The following is a 21,495-nucleotide window of genomic DNA, read 5'->3' as shown; positions in this document are numbered from 1 at the left end:
TCAAAAATAAATTAAATTCCCTTATTTTATTTAATTTCCATCTTTTTATCTGAAATATAATACTTATTTTTGCTGGATAATTGATTTTTCACTGTAGTTCAACCTCATTTTCCCTCCAGGGTATCATATTCTAGACTCTTTGATGCTTTAAAGTGGAATTGGCTGAGTCCTGAGTAATCCTGATTGTGGTTTCTTGATATTTGAATTGTTTCTTTCTGGCTGCTTATCGTATTTTCTCTTGGATCTTGGAGTTTTCATTTTGGAATCTCTTTCAGGAGATGATCAGTGGATTGTTTCATGATTATTTTACCCACTGGTTCTAGGATATCAGGGCAGTTTTCTTTGGTAATTTCTTGAAAGATGTTATCTGGCCTTTTTTTTTTCATTATGATTTTCAGATAATCCAGTGATTTTTAGATTATCTCTCTTGGAGCTATTTTCCAGATCAATTTTATTTTTGATGAGATATTTCACATTATCTTGTATTTTTTCATGTTTTTTATTTTGTTTGATTACTGATGTCTCATTGAATCATTCACTTTCATTTGTTCAATTCTAATTTTAGTGAATTATTTTCTTTAGTTAGCTTTTTAAATCTCCTTTTACATATGACCAACTGAAATTTTAAATGAGATATTCCATTCATTAGATTTTTTCCATTCTATCAATTCTATTTTGGGAGGAGTTGTTTTCTTTTTCTTTTCACCACAGAATTTTCTTCATATAATTTTTATTTCCTTTGCCAAACTCTCCTTGAAAGGCTTTCATTTCCTTTTTGGCATTTTTCTTCTAACTCTCTTTCAAGATCCTTTTTGAATTCTTCCAAAAGAGTCTTGTGAGATGGAGACAAACTCATATCATCCTTTGAACCTTTATTTGGAGACATTTTGCTTTTAGTGTTCTCAGAGTTTGAGGTCTGTAATTCCCTGTCTCCATAAAAACTATCTATGATTAGAGCACTTTTTGCTTTTTTCCTCATTTTTAAAGGTTGAGGTCTTCTCTTAAGACAAAGGGCTTGTCCCAAGCTTCCTCTACAGATGACAGTGGCTTCATGTTACCCTGGGCCAGGTTTACTTCCTATGCTGGGTAGGTGTGGTCAAGTCCCACCTTATGTTGGGGTTCAGAGGCTCACTATTTGCCTTTTGTATTTGCATTAGATGTCTCACAGCTGGTCTGCTGATCTGCTGGCTTCTGAACCAGGTCAGAGTAACAACTGCTGCTATATTTTGCCTAAGAGCCTCCCACTAGATTCCCCTGCTGCAGGGAGGCTTCTATAGCCTTGGTCCCTGCTCTGAACCTAAATTGGGCTGCCTTCCCCCCTGCCCAATTGAAATATATCTTTCTTGAAGTTTTTCCAAAATATCTTCTTCTGGGAATTTGTTACACTCCAAATATCTGTGGATTTTGTCACTTCAAAACCCATTCAGAGGCTTCATCTGGTGTTGATCTGAAGAAAGCCAGGAAGAGCTCAAAGACCTGTCTACTTTCTGCCATCTTGGCTCCACACCCTCAGTCAATCTCAAATCATCAATTGCATTCTTAATTGTTTTCTAATTTTTTTCATGTCAACATATTGTAATTAGACTACAATAACTTTGGAGACAGATAATGTTTATTTATTTTTTTACTATAGGAATATTTATATACCTCCTAGCACAGGGCTGGCTATCATATTGGTATTAACTGATAAAGGTAAAAGTGAAATAAATAGTATTTTTTTCAATATATTGATAGATTGCAAGATATTTCAAAAAAAGAAATCTAACTGGTATATAAATGATAATTTTAAATGTCCATTAATCTTACAAATTAATAATGTGGATTTCCTATGTGATAAATTTACTTATCTAATAGAGATAGACAATTGCTTCCTATCTCCTAATAACAATAACAACAGAGAGTGCTTAAAATACGATTTTTAAAACTGATGTAGATATTATAGACTTGTTGCATCAATTCAAATCAATCAATATTTATCAAGTGCCTTCTATGTGGAAAGGAAAGAAATATTTGTCTTCATCATATCCAGTTCAAATGACTTTAAAACACATCACATTATTCATCCTTGGTTGTGTTGGCTGGACAGGCCAAGATCAAATGAATCAATTAACTAGATAACTTATTATCATTGTCATAAGAAATAAATTGTACACATTGTGAGCATATTAGTTCATCATACCTGAGTTTTCAGGGCACCATGGAAGCCTAAATTTTCTGCCATTTTCTGTGCCTGGCTATCCTTTAGTCCTTCAAATATATCAATTTCCTCCTATTAGAACGGAATGAATAAACAGAATTAAGTCATTCAGTTGGAAAGATTTACAACTTCAAAAGAAAAGCAATCAGTATATATTTGCAAATTAGTAATTAAAGCCTGGCCATTTGCCAAAATTCTCTGAGTGGTGCTATTGGAGTTGCCTATAGGGTATGTTTTAATTACCATCCCAATCTATGAAACAGTCCTTCCAAAAACTATATAATTCTTCAGGGTGGCATGCTGACAAGACACTATGACACCCGTTTTCACTTTTAATTACCATACAGATGGCATTGACGAATATTTAGTCAGTTAATTTTTATGACATCTCTTGGAAAGCTTCCAAAGCATAGTTCTCCTGCCCAATGTTGCTGCTAAGTTTAGCACATTTCCTACATAGGTTAAATATTACTTTAATATTTAAACATAATAATTATCATTATCATGGAATGTTAATATGATTCTAGATTTATATGGTGCTATTCTTCTAGAGAACCTAAGCTACCTTTCTTATCCATTATTCCATTCATACCTATAGTAAATGAGCAGCTTAAATTGTGCTCCCTGATTAACAGCAAAGGTATTATGGATGTCAGCTTATTAAATCTTTATTTTATTTTCTGAACTTGTTATGTTCAATGGGAAATATTTGCAAAAGTACTTTTGTCTAGAGAATCATAGATCTGCTTATGAGAGGCATAAACTGACAAGGGAAGGGTAAGGGGGGAAAACTGCCTCCATGCATCCATCAATTTAAGTACCATAAGAGAAAGCTATGATACAAGAGACAAATATGAATTGAAATATCCAAGCAAATATAGGAGTTAATATCCAAGAAAGAGAGATAACTAATTGACATAGGGCCTATGTGTGGGACATGTAGTTGGAAAGAAGTGAGTTCAAATTTGTGTGAGATACTAATCATATGATTCTGGTTAAGCCACTAAACCACAGTTGCCTTGCAAAAAGAGATGGGAGGGCAATGAAGTGGTACAGTAGATAGAATATTTGTTCTACAATCAGGAAGATCTGAGTTCAAATCTGACCTTGGACACTGAGAATTACTAATTGGATTGGGGTAAGTCATTTAACCCCAAATTGTCTCACAAAAAAAAAAAAAAAAAAAAAAAAAAAAAGTTTGTAGATCTGCTCAAGTTAGTTAATCTACGGAAAATATTTTTCAAACCTTGAAGAACTAAATAAATAACATGAAGGGAAAACGAGAAAGAATGCAAGAAAAATCCAGGAATAAAATCCCTAGCCTATGTCTATATACACAGGGCCAAAGCAAAAGCCAACACAAAGGACGAACTAGAGATGCTGATGTTCAGAGCCAAGTTTGCCTTTGTGAATATCATTGAGAAATGGTGCAATGAAATTCATAAGTGGAAAATGGCTTTGGAAATTAACCAACTTTCCAAAATGAAAATCGGTTATTTAAAAGATGCAATATTCACATAGGGAAAAAAAGACTCTGTGTGTATGTGTGTGTGTGTATGTGTATGTGTTTGTGTGTGCACATATAGGAAGGAGGGGGATAATTAAAGAGCAAAAATATATTGTATATGAAAAAAAATAATTTTGAGGATTAGAAGAATAAAAAGTATGATGGAAAATATGAGGTGAAAGTTAAAGCAAGGGAAAGCAGAAGCAATAATATCAGAGTAAACTATAGGATAACAGAAATGAAAAAGTGAAATAGATGAAGACATTTTGAATCAAATCCTAAAAAAGATAAAGAGATATCACACAATAATGATGGAGGACCTCCATGATCCACACATCTACTGGAATACTCTTTCTTCATGTGAAGCAAAGAGCTAATAAATTCTTCATTTGTCTTCATTCTTATTTCAACATTGAAAGATTCAAAGGGTTTAATAATATAGACCTATCTGCCAAATTGAAATGTTGCTAGGCTTTGGGGCTAATCAAATTCCACCTAAAGATCTATAATGAAAGAAATAAAAGACAAAGATAGTCTATTGGGATACCCCTAGGGTGTATATTGGGAGAATATATGGAAAAAGTTTCAGAAATAATAAGGGAATCCTATTGCCTGAAATTCCATACTAAAAGTCCTCCTAGAAAGAGAAAATCTCAAAAATAAAATCCTGAAGATAGAAACTAAATGATTCAGAATAAGCACAAATGGAAGAAGAAACTATCATAATGGATAATGAGAAAGCAGTGTTATATAATCCTAATTTGAATCTATTTACTCTGGAAAAAATGATTTCTAAACTGCAAAGATTTGGAAAAATAGACAATGGAGAACTGAAAAACAAGATAAGTATTGAGCTGAGAAAACAATATCTATTTGCTCTAAGTGAGTTCAGGTTACTTATCTCAGATGAATCACAATTTAGGATTGTAAAATAATTGGTATATATGTGAATTGCTGAGTAACCGTCTTTTATATTTGAAAGAGATGGAAATTACAAGAGGTCACAAGCATAAAGAAAAGGTAAAGAATATCCTAATCTATTTAATTATTATTATAATAGAAATTTGCAACTGTAGGCTAAAATGCTTATTTGTAATTTCTTGTGAAATCCTGGAACACATTACTAAAAGGATGCTTATTGAATATTTAGAAAGGGAGACAGTGATCACAAAGTCTTTTTCAAGACCTCTGACTTCATTTCCTTTTTTGTTATGTAGCTGTTTAATTGGAGAAGGATGACTGTCAAATTTGTGGATGAAACAAATTAGAAGGGTTACCTAACATGAGCACAATGGTCATGATTGAAAAGGCAGTGCAATAGGTTAGAAGGGTATCTTGAATAGAAGAAGATGAAATGTAGTCAAGATGACTATTAATTCCTACACTTTCATAGACTCAGAGATCAAGAAAGGATGGCTCAAGGTCCTTCACACTCTTGTTTTAGGAAAGAGTGAGAAACACAGATTAATTGATAAGATAGGTACCTTGAGAACTATATAAACAATATGATGGGAAGAGTGGCAATTCTTCCCCTGGAGGGAGATCTTAAAATCCTTCTTGGCTCTGTTCTGTTCAACAATTTTATCAATGATTAAGACAAAGCTGCTTATCAAATGGGTGGTAACAAAAAAATCAGATGGATAACTGATATATTTGGATGACAAAAATGAGGCCCCTAAATATTGTAATAACATAACAATCGGTTGAAGATAAGATACAATTTAATGGGCAGGGGAGAGAGAAAGAGACAGAGACAAAGATAAGAGTCAGAGACAGACAGATAGAGACAGAGAGACAAAGAGACAGAGAAACAGAAACAGAGACTGAGACAGAGTAAAAGAGATAGTGAGACAGGGAGAGACAGGGAGACAGAGAGACAAAGACATGGAGACTGAAAGACAAAAAAGGAGAGAGATCAAGATCTATTGAAGGCTTTTTAGAGGACCATTATTTACAATTTAAAAAAAATGAAAATGAAAGAATGATGGTTAAATAAGTGATGGTGTTTTAATATTAGAAAATATTGAAAATGATGAGAAACATTAGGGGAAAAAACTTTTTGAAGAAAAATGGGGAGAAAAACAAGACAAAAGAGTAGGAATACAGTGTTGCTTTATAGGAAGAAAAGGGACTGGAAATTGATAAAGAACTGTGAAGGAAACTTCAAATGAATGGATTAAAAAAACTCATAATTTAGTACAGTGAAATTTGTTTACAAGTGTATTTTTACAGCAAATGTAACTGGCTTCATTTAATGCCTGACATTTTTTAAGGCTTGGAACCTAGAACTGGTGAAGTGATAAGTCCACTGTACTCTGCCCTATTCATACATATATAGAATATTGTGTCTGAAATATAATCTGGAAACTATGCTTTAAGATGAATACAGGAGGAAGAAAATATGAAGGGAAAAGAAGAATGGAAAGAAGGAAGGGAAAAAAGAAAAAATGCAAGGAGAGAGAGAGAAAAGAGGAAGGAAAAGAAGGAAGAAAGGATTATTTATTAAACACCTGCTATGTTTTAGGCATTGTAGTAAAATTTTACAAGCATTATCTTATTTTACAATTTTTTTTAATGAAAAGCTGTAAATCTTCTATGTACATTTGACTGAAAAAGGAAGAAGTCTTCAGATCATTTCAGATAAGGACCAATTTTAGAAATAAATGAGGAGTAACAGTAATTATAGCAATTTAAAAAGAAACAATTTAATAGAGTTGGAGAAGTTGGGAGGGGGAGGTTTGTAAGGATGTCATAGAAAAAGCAAGAAGTAAATTGATATAATGATATTAAAGTACATTTAGTAATATTAATCATTCCAAGCATATATAGAATAAGGTTTTGTATTTAATTTGTAAAGCAAAATCATATTTTGAAAATAAACATAAGAGGAAAAAAATCTGGGTTTTTCTATTTCAACCAGGTTGTAAGACAAGGATTACTCATGGCTTGGTCCTACTTTAAGTTTGAACTTGCTTCATTTCTTATTTCTAAAATAATATTTTATTTTCACCCAATTACATATAAAATAATTTTAACATTTAATTTTTTTGAGTTTTGAATTGCAAATTTTAACTTTCTCTTCCTTCCTTCCTTATTCCCTGAAAAAGTAAGCAATCTGATACAGGTTATACATGAGCAATCATGTAAAACATATTTCCATTTTAGTCATTTTGTAAAAACAAAGCATTATAAAAACCAAAACCAGAGTAACCTTAAAAGAAAAGGGAAAAAAACTGAAAGGAAAGAAAATGAAAATATTATGCTTCAGTCCATATTTAGATGTTATCAGTTCTCCTTCTGGAAGCAGATAGTATTTTTCCAGCATTCTTTTGGAATTGTCTTGTTTTATTGTAAGACTGAAAATAGCTCAGTTATTCATATTCATAGCTGTTCATCATGTCATGTTGCTGTAACCATGTACACTGTTCTCCCAGTTCTGGTCCCTTTAATCTTTGTTAGTTCATGTACCATTTTGACCTTATCTAGGTATGTGGTTTGAGCTATTGGTGTATGCCTAGTTGCTGCCATATTATTTTTCCAGTTTTCACAGCAGTTTTTATCAAATAGTAAGTTTTGAGATCACTGGGTTTATAAAAACACTAAATTATTATAATCATTTATTACTGAATCTTGTATGCCTATTCTGTTCCACTGAACTACCACTCTGTTTCTTAGCCAGTACCAGATGATTTTATAACACAGTATAGCAAGGACACTTTCTGATTTTTTTTTCATTAATTTCTTTGACATCTTTGACCTTTTGGGATTCCAGATACATTATATATTTTTGTCTTTATATGATAATTATTTGGTAGTTTGATTAGCTTAGCAATGAAAGAAGTATTAATTCAGGTAGAATTGTCATTTTTATTATATAGGCTCAACTTGCCTGTGATAAATTAATATATTTTACAGCTATTAGTTCTGTGAAAAATGTCTTCTACTTGTGTTCACATAATTCCTGAATTTTTCTTGGAAGGTTAGATTCCCACATACTTTATATAATCTACAATGATTTTTAAATATACTTTCTCCTTCTCTCTCTTGATGCTGAACTGTTTTTGTTTTTGTTTTTTTTGGTAATAAGTAGAAATGCTTTATATGGGTTTCATTTATATCCTGAAACTTCTTTTCTAAAATTAATTATTTTAACTAGTTTTTTGGTTGAAACTGTAGGATTCTCTAAGTTTACCCTCATATCAGCTTCAAAGAATGGCAGTTTTATTTCTTATTTCTTCTACTTGCTTCATTTCTGACCAGGCAAAATTGACCCCTCTTTAACTAACCTGGTGACACATGTTTCTTCAAACACATTATGTATAATGTTGAATGAAATGCTGAGATTCCATTACCTTAGCTCACTAAAAGCTTTTGGTCTCAAGTGATTGTCTCTGTTAGGAGCCGGGATTATATGCATGTTCAAACTGTGCAACAAGAAACATTTTTCAATGAGAAAAACTACATTTTGCCATAAATTTTTCTGTGTTTCTATTAAAATAAGTTTATATTAAAAAAACTGTCAATAAAGTCAGTTGTAAATAAAGCTGGTTTCTCATTCACAAAGACCTAAATTCAAGTTTTATCTCTGACATATCCTAGTTCTATGATCCTGGATATCATGTAATCTCTCACTGCTCTAGGAAAATCTAAGAATCTAGGTTTCAGACAAGATATCTACCTCCATAAGCAATTAAATCTTTTTCTTTTGGGTGTTCCCTATACTGGGAAAATAAAACCTCCAATTATATTTTTAAAATATTTTTTTTTCAATTAGAAAAAACATAATTTTCCATCTGATTTAAATGGAAATTGAAATTTCCATTTAAATGTCATGCTGTGATATAATATACCCAAATATATGCAATTTATTTACACACATATATCCATGCATATTTTATATATATATATATACCCAAATATATGCAATTTATTTACACACATATATCCATACATATTATATATATGCATATATATTACATAGATATATATATAGATATAGATAGATATATAGATATATAGATATAATATATGCGCGCACACACACACACACACACACACACACACACACACACACACACACACCAGGGATTGAGGTTAAGAAATCCTTAACTCAAGGTGCCACAGCATCTCCTGATGGAAATGGTATCATCTCATTATAGCTCGTTTGGAAAGATCAGATGAGATAATATGCACAAGGCCTTTGAAAGCATTATAATATAACATAAATCTGGCTCTGTAGTCTTGGAAGCAATAAGAATAAGAAACAAGTAGTTCATTTTGAATTCTAGACAGAAATAGCCAACTTAATTTTTTTTATGATAACTTTTTTAAAAATTGAGCTAGGGACAAAATTTGCAATTTTCCTGATGGTAATACCAAGTGATGAAGCCTTCTCTCTCAATGTTGGTCAGCATCTCTCCTATAATTAAGTCTTAGAAAATCATATGAGGCACTGAGAGATTGATTCACTGTCCAAGGTCTCACAAGTGCAACAGGGCAAAGGAGAAATCTGGGTTTTTCTGGTTTCAAAGCCAGCTCTTTATCAACTAAGCCATGCTGCTTCCTTACTATCTAAAATCCTTATGTAATCCAAATCAGTTTCTATATCAAGAAAAAGGCAACCAATCAGAAAAGAGTTTAAAAGGAGGAGATAGTTAAATGGAAATTACTAAAATGTAAAAGCAAGAGCCAGAAAAAAATTGTTCTTTCATATTTTTTTCATGCCTAAGCAAGGAATCTTTGTTTTAACATAGAGGAAAGAGGGAGCCACTGAAGATTTCTGAGTAGGTGAGGTGACATGTCAAGCAGACCTGTGGTTTCTAATATTTTCCCCAACAGAATCAAAGAAAGACATCTTTGTTAATTTAAATATACCTTAAAAATTAATTCTGGAGTAGTGGCTGCCACCTCTTCAATGTCAACCCCTCCCTGGGGGCTGCCAATCAGCACTGGACCATTACAGGATCTGTCCATCAAAATAGCCAGGTAGGTTTCTCTAGAAATATTCAGGGCTTCAGCAACCATCACCTGCCAAATTAGCAAAAAAGAACATTGATTTGGTATTGGATATGACCCACCCCATTTTTCCCACTCAGAAAATAGAGCTCAACAAAGGTGCTACAAGGCCAAAAGCAGTTTCATTCTGTGACTCTCAAAATACTGTCGCCTGAGCTCCTGGGAAATCTGAGAAGCTCCATTCTTACAGTGCATAATGCCCATTTTCACCTCCCTAATTGATCCTGTTAACTTGCTAAAGTGACAGTTATTTGCTTTGCCTGAAGGAACCTTCCCACTTTAATCATTTCCTTTTTTCTTTCTTGAGAAACTGTTACTTAAGGGAAAAAAAAGTCCTATCAAGCAGCTGTTATTTTAATTCAAGAGTTTAGCACCAAAGATACATTAGTAGAATCTTTTTTTTTCTTACCTCATATCTGACTGGTAGGAAACCCAGATAGCCTGATAAGTGAAGGAATATTTTATAGAGAGCAGCTTTTGGCCAGTGCCTGTAATGTACTCCCTCCTCAGCCTCACCTCCCTACCACCCCCAGAAGATGCCTCCTTTGCATCAAGATGCAACTCAAGAATTGCCTTCTACATGAAGCCTTTCCAGACCATCAATATCACACTAGGGATGCCCTCCCTCTCAAACTGCCTTATATTTACTGACATTTGGTATCTTCACTTTTATTCTATTTGTAATTAATTATATATTCTTGTGTCCTGTGTTAAATTATAAATTCATTGAGAACAGGGATTATTTTATTTGCATCCTCCTCATCCAACACAGAGATGTTGAACTCAGCAGCAAAATTATGGAAAATACCAGATTAAAATGTAACTGAGAAGTGCCTTCATGACAAAACAAATACCAATACAACATAGGTAATATAATGTGAATTTATCATTTCAAGTCAATATGTGGATATACTGTTTATAAAGGGCTTAGTATATATAGAACTTAGCACATTGCAGGCATTATTTTATTATTATTATTATTATTATTATTATTATTATTATTATTATTATTATTATTATTATTATTATTATTATTAACTATATGTGTCCTTTCTCCTTGGCAACTCACCTGAAGTCTCAGGGCCTTAATTTCCTCATCTATAAAATGAAAATATTCAAATAGATGGCCCTTCCTGCTCCAAAACAATGATCCTATTAGGATTTGAGGAAGGTAATACATCTTAGTCATGATTATTCATGAAACTGATTTAGTGGTATGGACTTCTCTCGAGGAATAAGGACCTATTAAATTCTGGGGATAAAAAGAAATGGCCAAAAAACCCAATTCCCGTCCTCAAGGAGCAACTAGCCCAATGGGGAGACAATGGTAAATCGCAATGTACAAACAAACTACATACAGGAAAAACTGGAAACAATGGAAAGAAGGCGGTAGGGTAAAAGGGGATTGGGAAAGGCTTCTGGGGCTCACACCAATAAATGTATGAATCTTTAGAAATTCTGACCAAGTTTGCTAATGTATTTTTATCTAAAATATAATGCCATTTAAGAATGAATTAAGAATTCCTTGAGGACAGAGACTATTTAATATGACAGTAGGAGAGACTCCAAAGGTTTTCTAACCCAACCTACTTACTGGATAAATGTGGAAAGTGGCACAAGAAGTGAATGACTTGCATAAGTTCACAAGATATTAATCATCAGAGGGAGGAAGATTTCATGCTCTGGGTCTACAACTCCAGAGTCAGCCTTTTTTCTATTTTCCTTTTTATATTTGTATAGTCAGGGCACAATATTCTGCCTGGAACATGGCAGGCATTTAGACCGATTCAATTCAACAAGTATTCATCTCCTACCAACTACCAACCTAATGGGAAGAGAGATAGAGAGAGGGAGGGAGGGAGAGAAGAAGGAAGGGAAGAAAGGACAAAGACAGAGACAGAGATAGAAAGAGAGAGAGACAGAAGACAGAGACAGACACAGAGACAGAGACAGAGAATAAAAAAGAGAGACAGAATCTAAGTCATTGAACTGACTATATTAATTCTAAGATTGTCCTCTTTGAAGAAAAAAAAAAATATGGGCACAAATCCAAGCAGAATCTAAACAAATCCAAACAGAAACATTAAATTAAGTACCATTCTCTGATAGCCCCAGTTCTTAGGTGATGTCTTGCAAATGGTAGACATTTAATAAATATTGGCGGCACTTAATTTGTTGAACTGCCTAAGACCAAAATAAACCAAGTGAGAGTGATTAGTCATATTACAAAAACATTCACTGGAATCTTTTAAATGATACATGACTCCGGTGCACATAGAAATTGCTTCAGTATATATAAAAGGGTGATGTATCCATGACATTTCAGGAGCATATCTCTAGGCAAAATGAAAGTAAAATGACACACAATGGTAGCCAGGTTTCTGCTTTTAAAGAAAGCAAGATAGCATGGGGAAGCATACGTTTAAAATTTAGAATTCTGAGACATTTTACAGTTATATACTTTGGATAAACCACTTTAATCTTTCTAATCTTTAGTCTCCTCACCTGTAAAATGGCCAATAGGGCAGCTAAATGGTGCAGTGAATAGAGTGCTGGGTCTAAAGTCAGGAGGATTCCATCTTCCTGAGTTCCAATCTAGACTCGGACAATTACTAGCTGTGTGAATCTAAGCAAGTCATTTAAACCAGATTGTCTCTAGCTCCTAATCTGTAAATTGAGATTCAAAAGGAAGTTGCAAATCAATGCCATATTTTCACCAAGAAAATCCCCAAATTGGAAAAAATCAAAAATTGGTAATGAAGCATTTAGCATAACTGAAAGACTCAATAACAACAATACGGGACTTGCACTAATTATTATGTAGGATTATTTTGCTAAAATTGCTTTGTAAATTGTAAAATATCTAGAGTCAGTCTGGTATAATGCATAAAGATGTAGACTCAAGTGTTTGAGAGACCTCAGGTCAAGTCTCATGTATGACAACATGGAGACTGTGTGACCACTGACATTGCTTAACCTCTCAGTTACCACCCAACTCTAAAATTTCTGAACATCTATCCCCAGAGAGAGGACTATGGGAACTGAGTGTGGATCACACCACAGCATTTTTACTTCTTGTGTTGTTTGCTTGAATTTTATTTTCTTTCTCATTTTTTTTTCTTTTTTGATCTGATTCTTCATGTGTAAAAAGATAATTATATAAATATATGGGCATATATTGGATTTACATATATATTTACCATGTTTAACATATATTGGATTATTTGCCTTCTAGGAGAAGGGGTGGAGGGGAAGGCAAGAGAAATTGGAACTCAAAGTTATACAAGGATCAATGGTGAAAAATTATCCTTGCATATGTTTTGAAAATAAAAATCTTCAATAACATCTTCAAAATATTAAAATAAAAATAAATAAAATTTCTCAAAAGTTATATTGGTAAAACAAAGTTCTCCACTGGGAATTCTCCATCACAATGAATTAATGAAGGAGCATTCCTTACTAAGAATTCTCTATGGAAGATGGCGGAGAGGAAACACACGACTCAGTGAACGTCCTCACTCCCTCACAACCAATTAGATAAATTAAGTCTCAGAATTAGCTCAGGACTGATAGATACCACAAGGACTGGAAGCACGACTTACCAGCTGAAGAGAATCTGGAGTTTCAACAGGAAAGGTCAGTTCTCAGGGGAGGAATAAGAAAGACCAGCACAGACGGTGGGGTAGGGGCACACTGCGCCCATTGCGCTGGGAGGGGCTCTGGGATCAGAGAAGCCACTGAGGTAAAGGAATCTGGCACAGGCTGTTAGCTCTTCTCTACTAATTATTTAGCAGTTCAGAAGAGAAAGCCAAAATATTTTAAAACTCAGATTAGATTTTCCCCGGACCCTGGGGGTGACTCAGGCACAGATCTCGCCACCAGGGGGTGTGGCCTCAGCTACCTCCTGAGAATAGTTAAGAGACTGACAAGTGGGTGGATACGGCCCAAGGCAACACACACTGCCTAGCTTAGCTGGAGGGAGTGGAACTCAGCTCCAGGAAGTCCCAGAGAAGCGGAACCTTTGAACTAGGGACCTCGGTTTCTGGCAGACACTTCCAGTTTGAGCGCAGGGGCTTCTTACGTCACCTGCTGCAGACACCCACTCCCCACCCGGACACATAGGCTGGGCTTCCTGCTGTCTTCACTATTCTACGCCCTCGAAGCACAGTAGTGCTAATCACCTGTGAGGCACTTCCAGGGAGAGGGTGGGGAACTCTCTCCCAGAGCTCTCTCTTAGCTCAGGCTCAGGAGCCGCTGCATCCATCCGGTCTGGGAGGAAGCTGGTAAAGAAGTAAATAATTTCCTACCCCAGAGACAGACCCCAAAAGATTTTTTTTAAGTATGAGCAAAAAAGCTAGAAAAACCATAGATTCCTTCTATACAGAGAAAGAGCGGGTGTCCAACCCCGAGGAAGTTGACAGCAGAGAATCAGATAACAACCTAAAGGGGAACGATTCCTGCCCCCCATCACATAACTCTCTCCTAGAAGAAGCTCTTAAGAAATTGAGGGAGATCGAAGAAAAATGGGGAAAAGAAAGGGAAGTTATGATAGAGAATAACAATGTCCTGAAATTGGAGTTGGAAAAAATAAAGAATTCACAGGAGATGCAGGGAAACAAAATTAGTGAATTAGAAAAGGTTAAAAAAACACAGGAAAGTAGGATTTCTGAATTGGAAAAGATAAAAAAGTCTCAAGAAAATAGAATTTCTGAATTGGAAAAAGAAAATAATTCTCAAAAAAAAAATTAGGGAAATGGAAAAAAACTCAATAGAGCAAAATAATTCATTTAAAAACGAAATTGGGCATTTACAAAAAGAACTAAAAACTGTGAAAGAAGAAAATAACTCCTTAAAAGTCAGGATGGAACAAATAGAAATGAATGATTCACAGAGAACCCAAGAATCAGTCAAACAAAACAAAAAAAATGAGAAGCTGGAGAACAACGTCAAATACTTACTGGGAAAATCTATAGACCTGGAAAATAGATCTAGGAGAGATAATCTGCGGATTATTGGACTTCCAGAAAACTATGACCAAAAAAAGAGCCTAGATTCTATTTTACAGGAAATTATCAAAGAGAACTGTCCAGAGATAATAGAAACAGAAGGGAAAGTAGATGTGGAAAGAATTCATCGAACTCCTTCTGAAATAGACCCTAAAAAAAGAACACCACAGAATATTGTGGCTAAGCTGCAGAATTACCACACAAAGGAGAAAATCCTGCAAGCAGCTAGAAAAAAACAATTTAAATACCAAGGTGCCACAATAAGGGTCACCCAAGATCTGGCTGCCTCCACATTAAAAGATAGAAGGGCCTGGAACCTGATATTCTGAAAGGCAAAAGATCAAGGACTGCAACCAAGAATGAACTACCCAGCTAAGTTTAGCATCTTTTTCCATGGAAGAAGATGGTCATTCAATGAAACAGAGGAATTCTATATGTTTCTAAGAAAAAAACCAGACTTAAACAAAAAATTTGATCTACATCCACAAGACTGAAGAGAAACAGAAAAAGGTACACAGAACCCTTGAGAACTGTAACTTTGTTGTGGGTATATAAAAAATACTCAAGGATAATTTGATTTTACTGATATAAAAGAAAAAAAGGGGGGTGTGGTAAAGGGAAGGAGGTCGGTTCAGAAAAAGGGGAAGGAGTGATAAAAAGAGGGAAACTACATCCCAGGAAGAGACATAGAAAATACACCATATCTGAGGGAACTTAGTGAGGGGGAGAATCATTGTGTGAATCTTACTCTCATCAGAAGAGGCTCAAAGAGTAAATAATTAACATATTTGTTTTTCAGAGAATTTTCTCTCACCTCATTAAAAGGGGGGAGAGGAAAAGGGGAAAGGAAAAGGAGAATAAGTGAAGGGACTTGGAGGGAGGGGGGAGGGATCCTAAAAAAAAAAAAAAAAAAAAGAGGGAGGGTTGCGCGTCACAAGGGGGGTCTGTAAATTAAATATCGGGGAGGGGGATCAGGGGGGTCAAGGGAAAAAAGTATAATCTGGGGATAATACAATGGCAGGAAATACAGAATTAGTAATTTTAACTGTAAATGTAAATGGGATGAACGATCCCATCAAACGGAGACGGATAGCAGATTGGATCAAAAAGCAGAACCCTACAATATGTTGTCTACAGGAAACACACTTAAAGCAGGGAGATACATACAGAGTAAAGGTAAAAGGTTGGAACAGAGCTTATTATGCTTCAGGTAAAGCCAAAAAAGCAGGGGTAGCTATCCTTATCTCAGATCAAGCAAAAGCAGAAGTAGATCTCATTAAAAAAGATAAGGAAGGAAACTATATCCTGCTGAAAGGTAGCATAAATAATGAAGCCATATCAATACTAAACATATATGCACCAAGTGGTATAGCATCTAACTTTCTAAAGGAAAAGTTAAGAGAACTGCAAGAAGAAATAGACAGTAAAACTATAATAGTGGGAGATCTCAACCTTGCACTCTCAGATTTAGACAAATCAAACCACAAAACAAACAAGAAAGAAATTAAAAAAGTAAATAGAACATTAGAAAAACTAGGTATGATAGACCTTTGGAGAAAACTGAATGGCAATAGGAAGGAATATACTTTCTTCTCAGCAGTTCATGGATCCTATACAAAAATTGACCATATATTAGGACATAAAGATCTCAAAATTAAATGTAGGAAGGCAGAAATAATAAATGCCTTCTTCTCAGATCACAATGCAATAAAAGCTACATTCAGTAAAAAGTTAGGGGTAAATAGACCAAAAAGTAATTGGAAACTGAATAATCTCATCTTAAAGAATGACTGGGTGAAAGAGCAAATTATAGAAACAATTAACAATTTCACCCAAGATAATGATAATGATGAGACATCATATCAAAATCTTTGGGATGCAGCTAAAGCAGTAATAAGGGGAAATTTTATATCTTTAGAGGCTTATTTGAAGAAAATTGAGAAAGAGAAGATTAACAAATTGGGCTTACAACTTAAAAGGCTAGAAAAAGACCAAATTATAAACCCCCAACCAAAAATTAAACTCGAAATACAAAAATTAAAAGGAGAAATCAATAAAATTGAAAGTAAAAAAACTATTGAATTAATAAATAAAACCAAGAGTTGGTTTTATGAAAAAGCCAATAAAATAGATAAACCCTTGGTAAATTTGATCAAAAAAAAGAAAGAGGAAAATCAAATTGATAGTCTTACAAATGAAAAGGGGGATCTTTCCACCAATGAAGAGGAAATTAGAGAAATAATAAGGAGTTACTTTGCCCAACTTTATGCCAATAAATTTGATAACTTAAGTGAAATGGATGACTTTCTCCAAAAATATAGGCTCCCTAGATTAACAGAGGAGGAGATAAATTGCTTAAATAGTCCCATTTCAGAAAAAGAAATAGAACAAGCTATTAATCAACTCCCCAGGAAAAAATCCCCAGGGCCAGATGGATTCACATGTGAATTCTACCAAACATTTAAAGAACAACTAGCCCCAATGTTATATAAATTATTTGAAAAAATAGGGGATGAAGGAGTCCTACCAAACTCCTTTTATGACACAGACATGGTACTGATACCTAAACCTGGTAGATCGAAAACTGAGAAAGAAAATTATAGACCAATCTCCTTAATGAATATTGATGCTAAAATCTTAAATAAGATATTAGCAAAAAGACTTCAGAAAATCATCTCCAAGATAATACACTATGATCAAGTAGGATTTATTCCAGGAATGCAGGGCTGGTTTAATATTAGGAAAACTATTAATATAATTGACCATATTAATAATCAAATTAATAAGAACCATATGATCATCTCAATAGATGCAGAAAAAGCATTTGACAAAATCCAACATCCATTCCTACTAAAAACTCTTGAGAGTATAGGAATAAATGGATTATTCCTTAGAATAATCAGGAGTATATATTTAAGACCGTCAGTAAGCATAATATGCAATAGAAATAAACTGCAACCTTTCCCAGTAAGATCAGGAGTGAAACAAGGTTGCCCACTATCACCATTACTATTCAATATAGTACTAGAAACGCTAGCCTCGGCAATAAGAGCCGAGAAAGAGATTCAAGGAATTAGAGTAGGAAATGAGGAAATCAAACTATCACTCTTTGCAGATGACATGATGGTATACTTAGAGAACCCCAAAGACTCTGCTAAAAAGCTACTAGAAATAATTCAAAATTTCAGCAAAGTGGCAGGATACAAAATAAATCCACATAAATCCTCGGCATTTTTATATATCACTAACAAAATGCAACAGCAAGAGATACAAAGAGAAATTCCATTCCAAACAAATGTTGAGAGTATAAAATATTTGGGAATCCATCTACCAAAGAAAAGTCAGGAATTATATGAGAAAAATTACAAAACACTTGCCACAAAAATAAAATCAGATTTAAATAATTGGAAAGACATTCAGTGCTCTTGGATAGGCCGAGCGAATATAATAAAGATGACAATACTCCCATTTATTTAGTGCTATACCAATCAGACTCCCAAGAAACTATTTTAATGACCTAGAAAAAATAACAACAAAATTCATATGGAAGAATAAAAGGTCAAGAATTGCAAGGGAACTAATGAAAAAAAAACTCAGAGGAAGGTGGTCTAAGTGTACCTGATCTAAAGCTATATTATATAGCAGCAGTCACCAAAACCATTTGGTATTGGCTACGAAATAGACCGGTAGATCTGTGGAACAGATTAGATACAAAGGACAAAAAAGGGTACATCTATAGCAATCTAATCTTTGACAAACCCAAAGATTCCAACATTAGGGATAAAAATTCATTATTCGGAAAAAACTGTTGGGAAAACTGGAAATTAGTATGGCAGAAATTAGATATGGATCCACACTTAACACCATATACCAAGATAAGATCAAAATGGGTCCATGATTTAGGCATAAAGAGGGAGATAATAAATAGATTAGAGGAACAGAGGATAATCTACCTCTCAGACTTGTGGAGGAGGAAGGAATTTATGACCAGAGGAGAACTAGAGATCATTATTGATCACAAAATAGAAGATTTTGATTACATCAAACTAAAAAGTTTCTGTACAAATAATACTAATGCAAACAAGATTAGAAGGGAAGTAACAAATTGGGAAAATATTTTTAAAAACAAAGGTTCTGACAAAGGTCTCATTTCCAAAATATATAGAGAACTGACCCTAATTTATAAGAAACCGAACCATTCTCCAACTAATAAATGGTCAAAGGATATGAACAGACAATTCTCAGAGGAAGAAATTGAAACTATATCCACTCACATGAAAGAGTGTTCCAAATCACTACTGATCAGAGAAATGCAAATTAAGACCATTCTGAGATACCACTACACACCTGTCAGATTGGCTAAGATGACAGGAACAAATAATGACAAATGTTGGAGGGGATGTGGGGAAACTGGGACACTAATACATTGCTGGTGGAGTTGTGAAAGAATCCAGCCATTCTGGAGAGCAATCTGGAATTATGCCCAAAAAGTTATCAAACTGTGCATACCCTTTGACCCAGCAGCGCTACTACTGGGATTATATCCCAAAGAAATACTAAAGAGCGGAAAGAGACATATATGTGCCAAAATGTTTGTGGCAGCTCTTTTTGTTGTAGCTAGAAACTGGAGGATGAATGGATGTCCATCAGTTGGAGAATGGTTGGGTAAATTGTGGTATATGAAGGTTATGGAATATTATTGCTCGGTAAGAAATGACCAGCAGGAGGAATATAGAGAGGCCTGGAGAGACTTAAATCAACTGATGCTGAGTGAAATGAGCAGAACCAGAAGATCACTGTACACTTCAACAACAATACTGTATGAGGATGTATTCTGATGGAAGTGGAAATCTTCAACATAAAGAAGATCCAACTCACTTCCAGTTGATCAATGATGGACAGAGGTAGCTGCACCCAGAGAAGAAACACTGGGAGGGGAATGAAAATTGTTAGCACTAATATCTGTCTGCCCAGGTTGCATGTACCTTCGGATTCTAATGTTTATTGTGCAACAAGAAAATGATATTCGCACACATGTATTGTACCTAGACTATATTGTAATACATGTAAAATGTATGGTATTGCCTGCCGTCGGGGGGAGGGAATAGAGGGAGGGGGGGTAAATTGGAAAAATGAATACAAGGGATAATATTATAAAATATATATATATATATAATAAAAAAAAAAAAAGAATTCTCTATGCCATAGTTGATTTTTTAAAAAATAAAAGGCCTAATTTCAGTGAGAGCTTTATACTAGAGAGATGAATCTGTTAATCTCAATGTGAAATACTAATTTAAAAAACACCCTTCAAAATGCCATCCTTTTCAATAAATAAATTGTGAAATATTTTTGAAAAGGTTGCAGAGAAGTTGCCAATCTGTGCTAGTGGAGGGAAATTAATTTTCTCATCAGGACTTTCTGTACTGATGAAATCTCAGATGTGGACCCCTTGTCATTTAAAAGGGGGCTGGGTAATCAGATTAGTAGGGTGGTGAAAAGTTAGGTCAGGACCACAAAAAAAGCAATTTTCCAATTATTGATTGAATATCCTTGACAAGCAGAGCTACAGGAACTGGTGGCAAGTAGCTTTCTTTATTTGTTACATCTACTGCTTAGCATAGGCTGTGTGTGCATTCTTAGGCTGATGGAGCTAATGAGGCATCATTATTAAAACTTCCTTCCAGAGAGGTGCCCTCTCTCTGGGCCAACGCCAAGGTACTCTCATGGTACATTAGTCAACAGTTGGTGATTTTCAGGCCATGTCAAGAACCTTCTATGATACTATCTATGAAAAATGAAAAAGAAAAAGCAAAAAAGCTGCTGTCTCCAAATACTGTAGATGAGGTCTGATCTTTACTCTGGGAGGGCACATAGAAAGAAGAGGCATCCATCTCAAAAATGACTAGAAAAGAAAAAAAAAAAAAAAGAACACCAATCCAACTAACTCCTCTCTAAAGCAAGGTTTCTTAAGAGATTAGGAAATACGTTTTTCTTTACTATATTGAATATTAGATTTCAAAAAGCAGTTAGTTGGTACAGTGAATCCAGTGCTGAACATGGAAAACTGAGTTCAAATACGGCCTCAGATATTTACTAAGTATATGACCATAAATGAGTCTTTTAACCTTGGCCTTTGTTTCCCCAACTGTAAAATGGATTATAATAGCAACTACCTTATCTGTGAAAATCAAATGAGATAATATGATAAAACACTTAGTAGAGTGCCTGGCACATGGCATTAATTTACTAAAGATTTGTTCTCTTTTTCCTTTTTAAGATAATTGATTCCCTTTGCAATTTCAAATATGTTATTTTATGCATTTAAGAATCTTATTCTTAACAGAAGTACATAAATTTTTGAAAATGCCAAAGGCAAGTCACTTAACCCCAATTGCCTCAGCAAAAAGAAAAAAAAGATAGAAAGAAAGAAAGAAAGAAAGAAAGAAAGAGAGAGAGAGAAAGAGAGAAAGAAAGAGAGAGAGAGAAAGAGAGAAAGAAAGAAAGAGAGAGAGAGAAAGAGAGAAAGAGAGAAAGAAAGAGAGAGAGAGAGAAAGAAAGAAAGAAAGAAAGAAAGAGAGAGAGAGAAAGAGAGAAAGAAAGAAAGAGAGAGAGAGAAAGAGAGAAAGAAAGAGAGAGAGAGAGAAAGAGAGAAAGAGAGAAAGAAAGAGAGAGAGAGAGAAAGAGAGAAAGAAAGAAAGAAAGAGAGAGAGAGAAAGAGAGAAAGAGAGAAAGAAAGAGAGAGAGAGAGAAAGAGAGAAAGAAAGAGA

At 34.4% G+C, this 21,495-nt stretch overlaps 1 protein-coding gene across 3 annotated transcripts in view; it reads right to left on the bottom strand.

Moving 5' to 3' along the window:
- Positions 1–21,495, bottom strand: part of SUCLG2 (succinate-CoA ligase GDP-forming subunit beta) — a 586,130-nt gene that overhangs the window by 156,586 nt on the left and 408,049 nt on the right. For all 3 annotated transcript variants that reach the window (XM_074284147.1, XM_074284145.1, XM_074284146.1), the window contains exons 5-6: positions 9,579–9,731; positions 2,180–2,269 (exon numbers count right to left, since the gene is read on the bottom strand). In XM_074284147.1, coding sequence (XP_074140248.1) covers positions 2,180–2,269; positions 9,579–9,731 — 243 coding nt within the window. The remainder of the gene's footprint in view (positions 1–2,179; positions 2,270–9,578; positions 9,732–21,495) is intronic.

Source organism: Sminthopsis crassicaudata, chromosome 1 (assembly GCF_048593235.1).
Source record: "Sminthopsis crassicaudata isolate SCR6 chromosome 1, ASM4859323v1, whole genome shotgun sequence".
In the NCBI taxonomy this organism is placed as follows: Eukaryota; Metazoa; Chordata; class Mammalia; order Dasyuromorphia; family Dasyuridae; genus Sminthopsis; species Sminthopsis crassicaudata.
The sequence above is the reverse complement of the archived record's forward strand: the minus strand, read 5'-3'. Positions and strand labels throughout refer to the sequence as shown.